This window comes from Amblyomma maculatum, chromosome 1, assembly GCF_055883805.1.
Source record: "Amblyomma maculatum isolate TAMU_Amacu chromosome 1, ASM5588380v1, whole genome shotgun sequence".
In the NCBI taxonomy this organism is placed as follows: Eukaryota; Metazoa; Arthropoda; class Arachnida; order Ixodida; family Ixodidae; genus Amblyomma; species Amblyomma maculatum.
In genome coordinates, this window is record NC_139344.1 from 177,779,673 (window position 1) to 177,796,629 (window position 16,957).

The following is a 16,957-nucleotide window of genomic DNA, read 5'->3' on the forward strand; positions in this document are numbered from 1 at the left end:
GGAGTGAAGAACTGCAACTTGGTAAAAAAATAGTCTGTCAAAGTCTACCATTTCGACAATTGCCAAAGACGAGGACAAGATTTTAAGTGCACGCATAAATGCTCACCCAATGACGAGAAAGCGCCTTCGAAAAGCGACATACGCGAATGTTGAAGATGCATTGCTTAAATGGTTTGTTGATGCGTGGTCCCGCAACATTCCCGTCAGTGGTCCGCTGATACTTTCCAAGGCAAGAGACTTTGCTTCCTTATTGAACTTGCCCGATTTCAGCGCGGGCAATGGCTGGCTGCACCGGTTTAGAGCTTGCCATGGAATAGTTGACCATCGCCGGCAAAACAGCCTCAACGAACATCGAAGATATCTATGCGTGGCTGTCTGAGAACATTCCAACGATAGCAAGCTACACTCAGCGAAATGCGTACATTGAAGATGAAACTGCACTGTTTTATCAGATGCTGCCGTCAAAAATCTATGCTTTTAAAGGAAACACTTGTGCTGGCGGAAAGCACAGTAAGCTTTGCGTGATTGTCCTGTTGTGCATGAACATGGATGGCAATGACAGGCGGCTGCCATTTGTCATAGAGAAGTCTCGCAAGGCGCGTTGCTTAGGAACTTATGTTCCTGTCCGCTACAGACACAACAGAAAGGCTTGGATGACGCGCAAATTTTTGCCGAGTGGCTGGTTGAATTTGACCTTGACAAGACGAAGGGAAACAGGAGGGTCCTAATTGTGCTCGCGAACTGCTCGGTGCACTACGTGCAGCCTTCCCTGACTGTGGTGACCACACTTTTTCTGCCACCGAATGTGACATGCAAGATTCAGCCACTGGACATGGGCATCATTCACACGCTACAGAAAGTGACAGGCTGCCATTGGCTGCAGTCGTGACAGCCACTACTTCACAGACACACTTCTGGTAGCTGCAAAAGTCATCTGCTTGAGTACTGCATGCGTTAACCCCTGAGCTTGGCGCTTCTGTTCATGACGTTAACCGAGAAGGTGGTGGCGTCTGACTAAAAATGCACGTCTGTGCCCGAGTGTGAAAAGCGCACGAGCTGGTCCGATTCAACACCATACCGATTGCACATTTCTGCTGCAGCTCATATTTTAGGAGCAGCACATAAAATAGGCGCCGTCAACCTTCGTATACCAACCAACTGTGCAGCAACAGCGTACTGTAATCCCGTCTCGTCTTTGCAGCATCAATCATTTGTGCGGCGTGTTGCTAATTAAATGGAACGTGTGTCAAAAAAGGTGCTCTCAGCTGCATCGTGAAAGTACACAAATTTGCACTGGTTAAGTGCAACACCGGATGCCGCCAGGTTACCGCAAAGATGCCGTCCGCGAGCGCTGTGGCCGACGGCACTCCGGCTGTGCGCTGCTCCCTGGTTGTCGCTAGGTCTTGTTTGTTTGGCATCGAAGCCATGGCAGACGGTGTTTTGGAATTGGCCGCTTCGCTGCCTCTCTAGCGTAGCTGCTCGTGTGATACTGTGTGTAATTCTTGCGTGTAGCTGCGGAAATTGATGACAACCTACGCTGCCAAACTGCATGTGCCAAGCTGCTTTGCTGATGTTTTGCGCCATCGATTCTGGCTCGGACGATGCATACACAAGATAAAATACGCGTGCACGTTACGCAGTGGCACTTCCTAAACGATGTGCGAAAGGACTTTAAAAAAAAAAAAAAATCTACACTACCCTTTTGTTAATCTCAATTCTTAAGATTTGCTGGCGAGTAATTTGTGCTCACCTGTAATCCGATATCCAAACTTCTGTAGCGTTCTCTTGAATTTTACGCCAATGATATGTGTATATTTCATTAGTTGTGCACCACAAGAGATGCCTCTCGCCGACCATCATGAAAGCGGTCGTTGTGGCTAAAAAAGACGGCGGCGTGTTTGCACGCGTGCAACTCGCACGCTCGTCTGCCATCATCTATGCAGAGTTGTTGCTATCGCATCAACTTCGCGAAGAGACTGGTCGCTGTCGATCAAACCGCAGAAGACTGTACCATAGCTACAGACACGGGAGACTGACCGGCAGTGCGAGAGAAGAAAAAGGGGTCTTGTAGAAAGCCATACTTGGCAGGAGTGCATGCTAATTTACGCCTAATGGGACAGGGATATGAAAGGATATGCTTCCCTGCTGCGGCTACCGGTGTGGACAGCAGCCTGCCCACCTGCAGGCATGCGCTTGCGAATGACCCGGTCACGAACGACCTGGGTCGTTCGGGCTGCTGTCGCACACAATTGCGAGAGGTCAAGAAACTGCAGAAGCAGGCGGCCAAGGAAGACACGAGACAAGGTTGAAAGCTCTGCAAGCGCAGGCGGGAAGGAAAAGGCAAATACCGATTAATCCGTGAGCGACGTTTGGGAAAACAGGCACTACAATCGAAGTCTGCGAACCGAGCGTCACCCGATGGCGTTTCATGGACGGGGTGGAGTTCCCGAGTGTTGAGTTGAGGGGGGAATGGAGGAGCGCCATTTTTAATCGTCAATATCTCCAGTGTCAATGAAACTAGCTGAAAAATTCCTATTGAAAGGGGGTTTTTACTGTGCTTTAACAGGGATAATAGCCCTGTCGAAGTTTCACGGCGAACCACACAAGAACACAGCCAGTCTCAGTCTCCACAAGCGAGCACGAGCAGCGCAGCGGCACTTCGTCGTCCTTATCCTCGTCTTCGTGATATTCTCACCTACTTAGTCCTCGTCTTCGTATATCCTCGTGTAGTTCACTACAATTTCCCCCGGAGCGAGGAGGAGCCATCCTGGCGACCTATGGTGAGGGTAAGAGGAGCGGATCGTAGTAGGTTTTGAGGCGGCTCACGTGCACAGTTTCGCGGCCGCGATGACGCATGTCCGAAGAGGTAGTGAGTGGCTCCACGATGTAATTCACAGGGGAGGTTTGACGGACAATGCGGTAGGGGCCGTGATACTCGGTTCGAAATTTTGATGACAATCCCGGTGGGGTGCCGGGAACCCAAAGCCAAACAAGGGATCCTGCAGGAAAAACGTGTGGCGTCTGATCTTTGTCGCGGTGATGCTTTTGGCGGCCTTGAGATTCCGATGTAAAACACCGGGCCAACTGGCGACATTCCTCCGCATGTTTGGCAACGTCTGAAAGGAGAGTACACTCGGAGGAGTCGGGACGATATGGTAAAATAGTGTCCATCGTGGACGACGCCTCACGCCCATAAAGGAGGAAGAAAGGGCTAAATCCAGTAGTTGACTGCGTGGCGGTGTTATAAGCGTATGTCACGAAAGGAAGGACAGCGTCCCAGTTAGTCTGATCGGCGGCAACGTACATCGTCAGCATATTTCCGAGAGTGCGATTGAAGCGCTCAGTCAACCCGTTTGTTTGAGGGTGGTAGGCTGTTGTGGTCCGGTGTATGATGCGACATTCGGCTAGTAGAGATTCAACGACGTTGGAAAGGAAGACGCGTCCTCGGTCACTCAGCAGCTCTCGCGGCGCGCCGTGGCGAAGAACAAAATAATGTAGCAAGAACAGGGCAACTTCATGGGCAGTAGCGGCGGGTAAAGCGGCGGTCTCGGCATACCGGGTGAGGTGGTCGATGCCGACGATAATCCACCGGTTCCCAGAAACCGTGTAGGGAAGTGGCCCGTAAAGGCCAACGCCAATGCGGTCAAAAGGGCGGGCCGGGCATGGAAGTGGTTGTAAGGGGCCAGAAGCACGAGGTGTGGATGACTTTCGGCGCTGACAGGCGATGCAGGAGCGGACGTATTTGCGAATATACCCGTACATGCCGCGCCAATAGTAGCGTTGAGAGATCCTTTGAAACGTCTTCACTACACCAGGATGGGCACACTGAGGGTCAGCATGGAAAGAGGTGCAAATTTCATGTCGTAAATGGCGGGGAATGACGAGAAGCCACCGTCGACCATCAGTCATATAATTGCGGCGGTAGAGAAGACCGTCTCGTAGGGCAAAGTGTGGTGCTTGACGGCGTAAAGCCCGAGAAGGCGCAGCAGCGTTAGGAGAAGCGGACACGATCTCGATAAGAGATGCGAGCCACGGGTCTTTTCGCTGCTCCACAGGCATGTCAGCGATGGTTAGAGAGGAGAGGACGGGATCAGCCGCCGTAGAGCAAGCAGGTTCGTTGGAGACGGGAGAACGAGATAGTGCGTCGGCGTCCATGTGTTTACGGCCAGAGCGATATATAACGCGGATGTCAAATTCCTGTAGGCGGAGAGCCCATCGTGCGAGGCGGCCGGACGGGTCTTTAAGAGAGGACAGCCAACATAACGCGTGGTGGTCCGTGACGACGTCAAACTGGCGACCGTAAAGGTAGGGTCGGAATTTTGTTAATGCCCACACAATTGCCAAACACTCCTTTTCTGTAACTGAGTAGTTGCGTTCAGCTTTAGAGAGGATACGACTCGCGTACGCGACGACGTATTCGTGAAAACCGTTTTTGCGTTGTGCCAAGACAGCTCCGAGGCCAACGCCACTCGCATCAGTATGGACCTCGGTGGGTGCTGTCGGGTCGTAGTGGCGAAGGATTGGTGGCGAAGTCAAAAGACGGCGCAATGCGTTGAACGCTTCGTCGCACTCGACCGACCACGCAGTTAAGTCACTGTTTCCTCCGAGTAGTTTCGTCAGGGGTGCAATTATCGAAGCAAAATTCTGCACGAAGCGCCGAAAATAGGAGCATAGACCTATGAAGCTTCGAAGTTGCTTGAGAGAAACCGGCTTAGGAAACTCCGCCACTGCGCGCAGCTTGGCCGGATCAGGGCGAACACCTTCCTTAGAGACGATGTGCCCCAAAATAGTCAACTCCCTGGCACCGAAGTGACACTTCTTGAGATTCAGCTGCAGGCCGGCGTCAGTAAGGCAAACCAAAACTTCCCGCAAGTGCTCTAGGTGCGTAGCGAAGTCGGTGGAAAAGACAACAATGTCGTCCAAGTAGCAGAGGCAGATGTGCCACTTGAACTTCCGCAAGATGTTATCCATCATCCTCTCGAATGTGGCGGGCGCATTGCACAGACCGAAGGGCATCACATTAAATTCATAGAGGCCATCCGGCGTCACAAATGCGGTCTTCTCTCTGTCACAGGCGGCCATTGGTACTTGCCAGTAACCTGAACGTAAATCAAGAGATGAAAAGTACTCGGCACCTTGGAGGCAATCAAGAGCGTCGTCTATACGCGGAAGGGGGTAATTGTCCTTGTGGGTAATTTTGTTGAGGCGCCGGTAATCAATACAAAAGCGAAACGAGCCATCTTTCTTTTTCACTAGCACCACTGGTGAGGACCAGGGGCTTTGTGATGGACGAATTACACCACGTTGTAGCATGTCCTCAACTTGTTCATTGATCACGCGACGCTCTGCCGCTGACACACGATAGGGGCGCTGTCGAAAAGGCAAGTTAGAGCCGGTCTGAATGTAATGCGCGACTGTTGAAGTGCGGCCGAGAGGTGTGTGGGCGGCGTCGAAAGCAAAGCGAAATGTCTGTAAAAGGGCCACGAGCTGAGTCCGGTAGGTGGAAGGAAGAGCGTCATCGATGGCGGTTCGGAAGAAGTCGTCTGGCAACGAATCAGGCGTCGGATCGGACTGCAGAGCATCAATGTAGTTACTGCGGTAGGTCTCGGAGGCATCCAGGTCAGAGAGAAGGTGGACTGGTTGAATGGAACCGGGAGATTCCCCACGTAGCAGAGTAATCAGGCGTGGGGACGGATTGTAGATGAGTAGCTTCGTGAAGCCACCGTGAACATCGAGAACAGCAGATGGCAGCGGCAGGTGCTTGCGGTGGATGAAGGATGCAGACGATGTAAATAAAACACTAACGTCTGACGCGGCAGGACACGAAAGAGGCACAAGGGCACAAGCCTCTGGTGCTACGTCGACATCTTCAGCGATGGTCAGCTTTTGAGGACACACTGAACGGTTGTCGTCGGGCAGTGCGTCGCACAGTGCAGAAAATTCTACTTCAGCTCGGGCGCAATCGATCACGGCGTTATTTTTAGACAAGAAGTCCCATCCGAGGATCACGTCATGAGAACAAGATGACAAAACTACGAACTCGACACTGTACAAAATACCTTCAATGACGACACGCGCTGTACATGCTGCTAAAGGTGCAATCATCTCTTCACTGGCAGTGCGGAGCGACAAACCGTTAAATGACGTCGTAACTTTTCGTAATCGTCGGCAGAGTTGCTCATGAATCACTGACACTGCAGCACCCGTATTGACCAGCGCATATACGGACAGACCATCGATAGAAATCATTATAATGTTCGTGGGTGGAATATGAGGCCTTGAGCTTTTCGCAGAGTACGCAGTTCTTGCCTCAGGAACCGCGGAGCTTAGTTTCCCTCGTCAGCAGGTGGTGGTCGCCGGCGCATTGGTGACAGTGACCGGCGACGCGGAGAAGGAGAACGACGCGTTGTATATGAACGCTGTTCTGGGGCATACGCAGGCGGAGAGTGGGCAGAACGAAGCAGCGGTGGCGAGTAATCAGAAGACGCAGGCTCGGCCATGCGACGACGACATCGGCGGGCCACATGTCCAGCGAAACCACAGTAGTAGCAAATAGGACGATTGTCCGAAGTACGCCAAGGGTTGTAATAGCGCGCAGTGGGCGGATGAAGCGGGGCCGTTTGAGAAAACGGTGCAGGGCGTAGAACAGGCTGCATGGGTTGTGACGGCTCAGGCGGTGGCCGCGCAGCCACAGCCGCGTAGGTCAAAGGGGCTGGAACAGCAGGTTGACTATACTGGACTGGTGCTTCGACGTATGTCGAAGGAGCAACAGAAGGAGCTTCAGGAAGCGTGGGGAGTGCTTCCGCAACTTGTTGGCGGATGACTTGCTGCAGCTTTGGCACTAAAGGAGTGGGAGCGTCAGGACGTTGGCGAACGAGGGATAGTTGACGGGCAACTTCTTCTTGAACGAACTGCTGTATTTGTGGCAGCAAGGTGGACTGGTCTGCTTCAGGTGTTAAAGCTGCAAGCGGCGCGGGGTTTGAGAGCGAAGAGCGAGTGATGTTACGGCGCTTGCGTAATTCATCAAAGTTGTGGCATGCGTTGATAACGTCGACGACGGTGGCTGGATTTTTAGCCAGAAGCATCTGGAACGCGTCATCATCAATGCCTTGCATAATGTGATCTATCTTGGTGCTCTCTGACATTGAAGCGTCCACGCGCTTGCAGAGGTCTACGACATCTTCAATATAGCTGGTAAAATTCTCACCAGGAAGCTGTGCACGGCCGCGCAGGCGTTGCTCAGCGCGCAATTTGCGCACTGCAGGCCGGCCGAAAATATCGGCAAAACTAGCTTTGAAAGTAGACCACGATGTGATATCGGCCTCGTGGTTGCGGAACCATAGGTTTGCAACGTCCGTTAGGTAGAAAATGGCGTTATTGAGTTTTTGGTTGTCGTCCCAGTGGTTGTGAATACTGACCCGCTCATATGAGGCCAGCCAGTCTTCCACGTCATGGTCGCCGGTTCCGCTGAAGATTGGAGGATCACGCTGGCGCAAAGCTCCAGCGCAGAACACCGCGGATGAGGGGCCGGTTGGACTGGGGGTAGTAGCGTCGGTCATTGCTTGTGTCGGGAGTGTGCGGCTGCGGAGCTCCAGGGCAGCAGGAGCTTTACTTGTGAATGAATTTACTTGTGAGGGAGTATCTATCTCTCGACTGTTTTGCATTACCTCATTTTAGGCATTATGCCCGTCTGTGTCGTCTGCTAGCCAGCAGTGTTTACGTGCATACGTAAGACGTCTTGATGGCTTTTGCTTGTCTCGTGGTTTGGTGCACTCTGTATTTACTCGTGTGGTGTGCCTCTTACGAAGGAATTTTTAAATTAAAGTAATAATTGTCATATCGATTATGTCATGTTGGATCATGGCATCTTCCGTCACTCTTCGGAATTTAAGGTTCTTTGTCCCGTAAAGTCTCACAAAGTCATGATGGTGTTAGGGGTTACGTCAAAGGCAAATGAGAATGCAACTGCCCAGTGATTGTGTATTCTAGTCAGTTATGTTTGGGATTTGACAAGACACTAACACATGAGGCTTGAAGGCTGCTGCCAAACAAGGTGCAGCTAGAACAGGCCATTTCGTGCATGGTCAAATTGTTTCAAGCCTCTTCTCACTATGTCAATCGGATTTGAAACGAGCGGTTTTTGTTTGTTTTTTTTCAGATGTGTAGAGCCCAGGGGGTTTGCTCCTGAGCCACATCATATGGCTCGTAATGAATTCCCAGTGTTCCATGTTTACTGAAGGTGAAAAGATTTCTTGTTTTACCTTCTGAAATGGGAACTACTTCCACGAATGCTAAAGTAGTGCCACTACACAGCTTAGAAGCAGATTCCCTGGGCTCTATAGTTTTGACAATGACTGTGCATGTAATGTGTATCCTTTTTTTTTGCTGTTAAACTTGAAGGCTGCTGCCATCACATTGTAGCAGTGAGTAAATTGGGGCTTGGAGAGCTGGGAAATGTTTGGTTTTCGCATACATGACCAGCACTTAAATGTTACTGCAAAAATTTCCTCATCAACCTAGATACTACATCATTGTGAACATAGTAACATTGCTATTTTGCTAACTATTGATCCGCTGTTTCTGACCAGTAGAAATTAGGAACATGAGCGGCATTTGCCAGGTGTTAAGCCACGTTCAGACTACATGCGCAACGCACGTATCGTTCTTAAGGATCGTAAGCGTAAGCGCAAAAAACGTAACGTGTCTGTTCAGACTGCTGTCGTATTGAGCGTAAAATGCACAACGTACGCACCCAGCATGGGCGTAAATGTCGGAGGACCCGCGACTTTAACGACTAGCACAGATACGTCTTTTACGCGCGACCAATGCACACAGCCGTTTCGGTTTTCCCTTTCCGGTCACGGGGCTTCCGGTCCTTCCAGATTCCGCGCTCAAACCACTAGTAGGCGACATCATCCAACGCTCCTACTCTGCTGCAGTGTCTCGGCTCGCCAGTGTTATTGGTGTTGTGTCGGTGATTGTGTCTGTCTGCTGCTTGATCATATGCAGTGCGGAATCTTCGCTGTGGAATTATCAGCTTGCCATAAAAAAAGTTCGGCAGAGGCCGGCTCTCTACTACGAGTAGCTGATATCGCACAGAGAGAAGTGCAAAACGATGCCTGGCTGCAAATTGCCAGTGCGCTGAGTCACAGTAGTAAGTGGTTTATCAATCCGTTTTTTTCATGTGCGAACAAGCTCGCAACAAGCAAATGTTTCCTCTAGTTTAGAAAAGTGAGGTTATGGAGACGGGGGATGCCCGCTTCATCCCCGTGCATTCTCGCAGCCCATCGGCTCCGTTGACAAGTGAGGAAACAGTCGGCCTGCAGTGAAAGGCCGATGCGGAGCGACGTTGCGGTTAGGCCACAGAACGGAGCTGGTGCGGACTCGTCGAAGTTTGAAAGAAGCTCACCCTAAAAGAGATAAAACAAACAGCATTTTCTGAGGGGGGACGAGGTTCCGCGGACGTTTCCGTGTCTGCCGCTCGCCCCGGCTTATTGTTTGGAGTCAGTAGTACGGCCTTCGAGTCACCGCCCCAGCCCGTCTCCAAGATCGCTCCGGGGCACTGGTAAAATCTCAAGCAGGGATGCAGGCGGACCGTACACCTGTTTTGGTGCGAGAGAGTGCGATCACGGGGCACCGAGCAGGAGTGCGCGGTACGTCGACAATGAGAGCGGGCGCGTGAAGAAATGTGCAAAGAAGCTTGAGAACTGTGTGCAAACGTGCATGTGCGAAACGAAGTGTATTTGTAATCGAGTGGTTAATTGTTAATATACCCATTGTTCTTTTTCGTATTTTATTTGTGTGTCCAGTCTTTCCTTTCACATCTCATTTTGAGCTTGAAGAGCCCAGACCTCCACTATCAGCTGCTCACTAACCAGCGCCATGTTGAGAGCGGTGATTGGCCAGTCGTAAAGAACATATTTTACCAAACGGCCCAGTGTGAACATGCGCGGTTGCAAGCTACGTAAACGGGAGTTCCAGCCGCTGTGCGCACTGCGATAAATATGATACTTATGACGGATGCGCATGTAGTCTGAACGCGGCTTTAGTCTGTGGAGTGGAATATAATAGCATAGGATATCATATGTGCGAAGTTATCTGGCTTCCCTCTTTGCATGGTGGTGATTACTAAGCGATGAGTTACAAATCTTGACGGTTGCTTGAATACAAAGTCAATCCATTTCTTTCAAAACAGTGTAATAACTTCAAAGGTCTTATTTCCAGTACCGGCTTTGCAAATATAATCTTAAGATTATGTTGGCATTATGACAGAAGTCACTCTCCAACAACTAAAGTGCTAAAGAAATCACCATTATCATCATCATCAGCCTGACTATGCCCACTGCTCGGCGAAGGCCTCTCCCATATTTCTCCAATTAGCCTTGTTCTGTGCTAGCTGCATCCACTTGATCCCTGCGAACTTCTTGACCTCATCTGCCCACCTAACTTTCTGCCTCCCCCTGCTACGCTTTCCTTCCCTTGAAATCCAGTTTGTTACCCTAAGCGACTATCGGTTATCCTCTCTATGCACTACATGTCCTGCCCATGCCCATTTCTTCTTCTTAATTTCCACTAGAATGTCAGTAACTTGAGTTATTTCTCTGACCCACTCTGCACGCTTCCTATCTCCTAATGTTACCCCTATCATTTTTCGTCATAGCCCTCTGGGTTGTCCTCAACTTAAGTAGAACCCTCTTGGTTAGCCTCCACATTTCAGCCCCATAGGGGGCTGAAACGTGCAGGGGCTGGAGGCTAAGGGCTGAAACGTGGAGGCTATGGGGCTGAAAGAAATTATTTCCTTACAACTTCATGCCCAAGCCTAACCGCACTCGTGCATTGTAATTTGCAATGTCTTTGCAATGACTTATTCAGACGTTGTACTTCAGCATAACTTTTTTTATTGCAGAAGCTCCCTAATTTTTGTCAATGTGTAATACTCCTGTCACATGGACAAATGTGGCATCATTTTGAAAAAGTGGTGCTCTCTTTTAGAGCGTAGTGTCGTGCGGTAAACTTCATTGACATTGGCTGTAAAATTTGGCGGACTCACGCTGCTTAACTGAAAATTCTTTTCACACTATACTAAACGATAACAGTCTGCTTTCTTTCATGGTAAAAATGTCTGTACAATGCCGCAAGGGCCTTACTTTTCAGAGTAGGGCTGGCCGCATGTAGCCAGAGCAGATGCACATTAGTTTGTGACATACGTGTCAAACAGTATACATGCTAGTGCTGCATATACTCCACCTAATCCTAGACCTATGGTTGCTACCGAACCAGACCATGTCTCCTCTCCCGAAGCAGGTGAGCGCTTAAAGTACACCCTTTGTCGAGAGTTAGGAGCCCAATGGGATTGCTTCTGGCCCACACTGTATGGATTGTAATGGAACCTGAGTGTTGTAATTTCTTAAGGTGAGATTATTGGCCCTGTCTCACCTCCCCTCCTATGGATGGGTATTTCACCAACGCTGCAAAATTCCCACTACATGTGGCTTAGGAGCAAGCCACCTGGGCTCTAAACTTTTTATCAGAGGGTGTGCATGCGTGTCTGCGTGGGCCTAGAAAATGCTACCACTGTGCCGACTATATTGTCCCTTAGGTCCTCGAGGCTTTGCCTTATGAACTTGGAGGAGGAGGGGGAAACACGTGCATTATACTTTGCTAAAAAAAAGTGCATTCTGAATGGAACTTTCATTTCCAGTGTAGCACTGTGTCTTCATGATAAAAGTTAATGAGGCAAAATACACTTCTTGGAAATGGCACTAAATTTGCCGGTCTGACATTTGTGTAACTGCAGCATTTCTGTGGAGGCAGGCAGCAGGGCTTATACGAGTGAAATGGGAAACAAAAAACAAAACTGCCGCAATGCAAGTGCAATGCAATAAAAATATTGGTTCCATGAGTGTGGCGCAAGGTAAATGCATGCAAAACCATGTGAGCAGGTCACAAAACAGGTTATGTGGCTGCATGCCATTCCCCTGCTTTCCTTTCATGTAGCGCATACCTGCCAACTCTTCCGAATTTTCCGTAAAATGTACGAATTTTGACCAGTCTTCCGATTTTACGAATCTTGCGGGAAATTTTACGCGAAATGTTTTATTTTCGGAAAAAAAAAAAGTGCGGACATCTATTAACATCATGGCCTCCGAGATAACACCACATGCGCGGAAGGGTAATCTCGGAGGCCATGTTAACACTATTATAGTACCTTTGGTGGCCACGAGAGGGCAACACATATTTGTGATATCATCATCAGCCGCTGCAAAGTGACTTCTATCGTCTACTCGGGGTAACACGAATCCATATCCAAAACTCGATACCGCCTCCGCCAGGCTAGTGGCTGTTCCTTTGTTCACGTGTTTGGACAACTTTGGTGTTGGCCTCTTTTTTTGCGTGATCTGCGGCTGCGTCCGACTCAGTGTGACTCTGAAGTTTTAGTAGTAGCGGTTTCGCAGTGCAATGGCGGGCTCAAAGCCGCGACAGTACTTCCAAGTATTTTTGAAGTCGTACGCGGCAGAATTTCCGTGCTTCGTGCCGTCTAAGAAAGGAGAGAAGTTCGGATTTTGCACCACGTGGTGCCTGTGATGTTAACATTTCACATGGTGGCAAGTCCGACATAAAGATCCACATAAAGATTCGAAAAAGCACCAAGGATACGTGCGAGCCGCAGACAGCCAGCCGAGCCTGACAAGTTTTGTTCGCAGTGACAGCGACCTCAGTGTGATTCGTGCAGAATGCCATTTCACCGCGTTTTTAGTTGAACACAACATTCCGCTCAGTGTCAGTGATCACGCTGGACCACTTTTCCGGAAAATGTTCCCCAAGTGCGAGGAAGCCAAAATCTATGCCTGTGGACGGACGAAGACGACGGCAATTGTTCGTGAAATGGCCACGAAAGCAGAGACTCCTTTGCTGGATGCCCTAAAAAAGCAGGTATTTTCGATTGCTGTGGACGGAAGTAACAATAGGGATACGCAGCTTTACCCTATTGTTGCGACATACTTCGTTAAAGATACCAGTAGAGTTGAAAGCCGCCTCCTTTGCCTCGGTACAATCCTAGGGGAAGCGACGGGTCAGAAAATTGGAAATCTGATTCTGAACGAAATGAAGTCCCAAAGTTTGCCTCTTGAAAACCTGTTGGCATTATCTTCAGACAATGCCCATGTCATGATTGGCAAAAAAAAACGGCGTTTCGACTGTATTGAGGGAGGCCCAACCAGCTTTGATCGGGGTTGGTTGCCCATGCCACCTCATCAACTTGGCCGCCCAAAAAGGAGCTGCATGTCTTCCTGTAAAGGTTGATGAGGCCTTGGTTGTCATTTTTTTTTTTTTACTTGGAGAAAAGCTCAAAGCGGAAAGATCGACTGAAAGACTTTCAAAGATTGCACAACGTCGACGTCAGGAAGATGCTGAAGCATTCATCGACACGTTGGCTGTCTTTGGGGAAGTGTTTGAAGAGGCTGCTGGACCAGTGGAAACCACTACTTAGCTTTTTCTTGAATGAAACAAAACAGTGCAATAAGCAGAGCTTGTTTTTGGAGTCTTACCAGATTCCCAAGACTTCTCTACAAATCGCCAAGAACCCTGCGCCGGCCTCAAGTACTGCTGCACACCTTCCCAAGGCTGCTGCAGGTGTTGGAAAAAAACACCGACTGTGATGGCACCTGTAGGCAGCGAACGCGATGGTTAGATGGCATCCTCGAGGCACTGCAGATGAAGTTATGTGATGTTGGAAAGATTGTGAGAGACCGGAGAGCGTGGCGTGACATGGTCCATAGGGTCACGAAGAGTCGGACATGACTGAACTGAACTGTGACGGGCCTTCACTAAAAAGAAAAGGAGTTCATTCTGCACCACAAGCAAAGAAACTGAAACTTCAATGCGAGGCATCTGCACAAGCTAGCCACGTGACCCGTGAAGAGCGCCTATTTCTTTTTTGTCGTCGGAGCTAAGCAGGGCATGCTGTATTTTTCTCCAAAATGTTATACCCCTTTTTGAGAAGACAAACTGCCTACTTCAGTCACAGGCTCCTCAGATTCATGTGCTCAGGGCCTCTTGAACCGCCTTCTCGAGGATCTCTTGACTTGATTTGTGCGGCCAGGTGTTCTCAAGGGATGCCATTCATTGCCTGAAGATGCCTATGGAGCTGTAGAGAATCAAAAAGATGATAAAGACATCGTCATTGGCATGACAACCTCCTCTGTAGTTGAGACGCTGACCTCAAATGAGAAAGAGCAGTTCTTCTCGGCTGTACGTCTCTACTTCACTGCAGCATGTGATTATATTCGCCACAAGTTCCCGCTGGAAGACGTCAGCCTGAAGATGGCTGAAGTTGCCCAAGTGCAGGCTCTAGAAACTGCTTCATTCAGCAGTTTACTTCATTTCATTATGGCGTTTCCTGCTATTCTGCCCCAGCAGAGTGCGGAAACAAGAGAAGAAACAATTGATGCACTCGAAGTGGAGTTTGCCAACATATAAGCTTACCAGATTCCAGCAGACATACTGAATGAGCCAAGGTGCGACATGCAGTGGTCGCAATTGGGAAGCATTCGAGATGTCAACGGATCGCCCAGATTCCGCAGAATCTCAATGGCTATGCTGTACATACTCTCCATTCCCCACAGTAACGCTGAAGTGAGAGAATATTCAGCTCTGTCAACAAAACTCAGAGTTTCGCTCATCTGTTTCCGAGAAAACTCTAGAAAGCCTGCTGATGGTGAAAGGACACCAGAGTGGCACCTGCTTTGAGCAAGCCTACACAGAGAAGTTTTTGAAGCAGGCGAAGTCAGCAACTGCAAAAGCGTTGCAAAAATAAATCGTGAAACAATGGAATTTTCGCTCATTACTCTACGGGACACGGATTTTGCTTGTGGGTGAGTGAGCAAGGGTGTCGCTAAAGATAAATTCTTCTTCAGGTTGACGGGTATGATGTTGCGTTTGTGAGTGCTATGCTGTTGTGTGCAAAAACCAGAGCATTTTAAGATTTATATCACTCAACCATTGCAAAATGCTTTTTCTTTTTTTTGTCAGAAAATTTCATGTAAACTTAGAAATGAATGGCCAGTGTGCATGTTTTGCTGCTGATCTACACTAGCTGAGCAATAGTGCCGCCACTTGTAGATGAAACTCACGGGGAATAGCAAAGCTCTACTGTACACGGTTCTTAACCCTAGGTAGAAAGTCATGACATCTATAGGCTCTTTATTGAGTCGTTACTTATTGCAGCGTGTGGACTGCAAAGTTTGGTACACCTTGCTACATTTACCAGAGTGTGATAATGTGTGCCTAGCCTGTGCTGAAAAGTAGTTTTCATTTCTCATTTGCTTTATTCTGATAGTCCAGATTTTAGATATATACAATAATGACACAGAGAATAATGACAAAGAGATCCAGTGGGATGTGATCTTGTGGAAGAATATGGTTTAACATGTTCTTTCACTTATACATCAAATTTTTGTATTGACTTGGAATTTAGAAGCCTGAGTAGGGACTTTTTTTTTTTTTTTCATGCAGACCAAAAGTTTGAAAAGTTCGTTGAAATGTGCACTTCATATGTCAACTGTTTATTGTGCAGACTTCTACGAGTGAAAGTTGCATTGGTAGTGATGATTTGTTGATTCTGAATGCTACAGCCAAATACTGCACTGTTTTAGAGGCAAGGTGGGGATTGGAAATGAACTTTTTCTGGCATAAAGCAGTGAGATTGGCCCTACTCTTTGAGAGGTGAACTGAATGATTAAATAAAAAAATTTCACCTAAATACTGTATTTATGATATCAATAATTCTTTATGCTTCATTACTATACTAAACTTGCAGGAAGCCTAGAGTAGCAAAACAACATAGTAAGAAGTTTCAGCTGAAGGAATTGTTCATGCTGTGGCATTCTCCAAATATGTTTAGCAGCCTGATTTCCTTCTACACTGGATGCTTGCATAATGCACTCTTTGTCGCCATGTTAAGTAAAGAAGGATATTGCAATTCATAAATGTAGGGCAGTCATTGCATTAAGAATTTATCATTAAACGGAATGCAAAAACCCTCGTAAAAATCCGTCAAATCATTCTCATTCTAAGCTCTCTGCAAGCTTGGTAGTTTGTTCAAGAAACACTTCTGAGAAAACAAGCACTAATGTTGAACAAGCAATGGATGCCCATCAAAATGCCCCAGAACTGTAATGCTTGATGTCATTTTACTAAGGGGTCTTCTTGTATCCTTGTTCCTTAGTTTTTTCGGCCGTCCATGCCCATGAAATTTGCCTGTTTCTTCTGCAGGTGTGTGTACACGAGAGCCGCCCTTCTATATCATAACTGAGTTCATGGCCCATGGAAATCTCTTGGAGTACCTACGCAACTGCTCACGAGAGGAGATCACAGCTGTAGTGCTCATGTACATGGCTACTCAGATTGCTTCCGCCATGTCTTACCTGGAAGCACGCAGCTTCATTCACCGGGATTTGGCAGCTCGAAACTGCCTTGTAGGAGACTGTCACCTTGTCAAAGTAAGTGTCCCATACAGTAGAATGCCACTATAGTAAACTCTGATATAGTAAAGTGAAACTTAGTCCCAGTTGGTCTTCCATAGGTGACTTCACATGTTTCTTTTTTTTTTATAGTAAAGACATTTCTAATAAAACCTGGTTATAGTAAAGTGCATCTGGCCACGGCGACATACTTCCCATGAAACCACTTCAGGAGGCGTGCACTAAAATCGCGAAGCACATATTTTTTTATTTTTCATAGAGAAATAACAATATAACTGCCTTTTCAAAATGGCTTAACTACCAGTCTCGCAAACTTTGAGGAGAAGCCAGCATTGCAGTGGCCTTGGAGCCTTGAGGCAAAGCTTGTAGTGTGAAGAGGAAAAAAGAAAGCAAAAGCTGGCTGTGAATGGGGAAAGAAGGCGGCATGGTCTGTTGAGAAAGTAAAAAGTAAAAGTGCAGTGAGAAGTAGGGAAGTG

General features: G+C 48.3%; 1 protein-coding gene across 3 annotated transcripts in view; it reads left to right on the plus strand.

Moving 5' to 3' along the window:
• Abl (tyrosine-protein kinase Abl) overlaps positions 1 to 16,957 on the plus strand; it is a 92,882-nt gene that overhangs the window by 33,596 nt on the left and 42,329 nt on the right. For all 3 annotated transcript variants that reach the window (XM_084589652.1, XM_084589654.1, XM_084589653.1), the window contains exon 5: positions 16,273 to 16,499. In XM_084589652.1, coding sequence (XP_084445778.1) covers positions 16,273 to 16,499 — 227 coding nt within the window. The remainder of the gene's footprint in view (positions 1 to 16,272; positions 16,500 to 16,957) is intronic.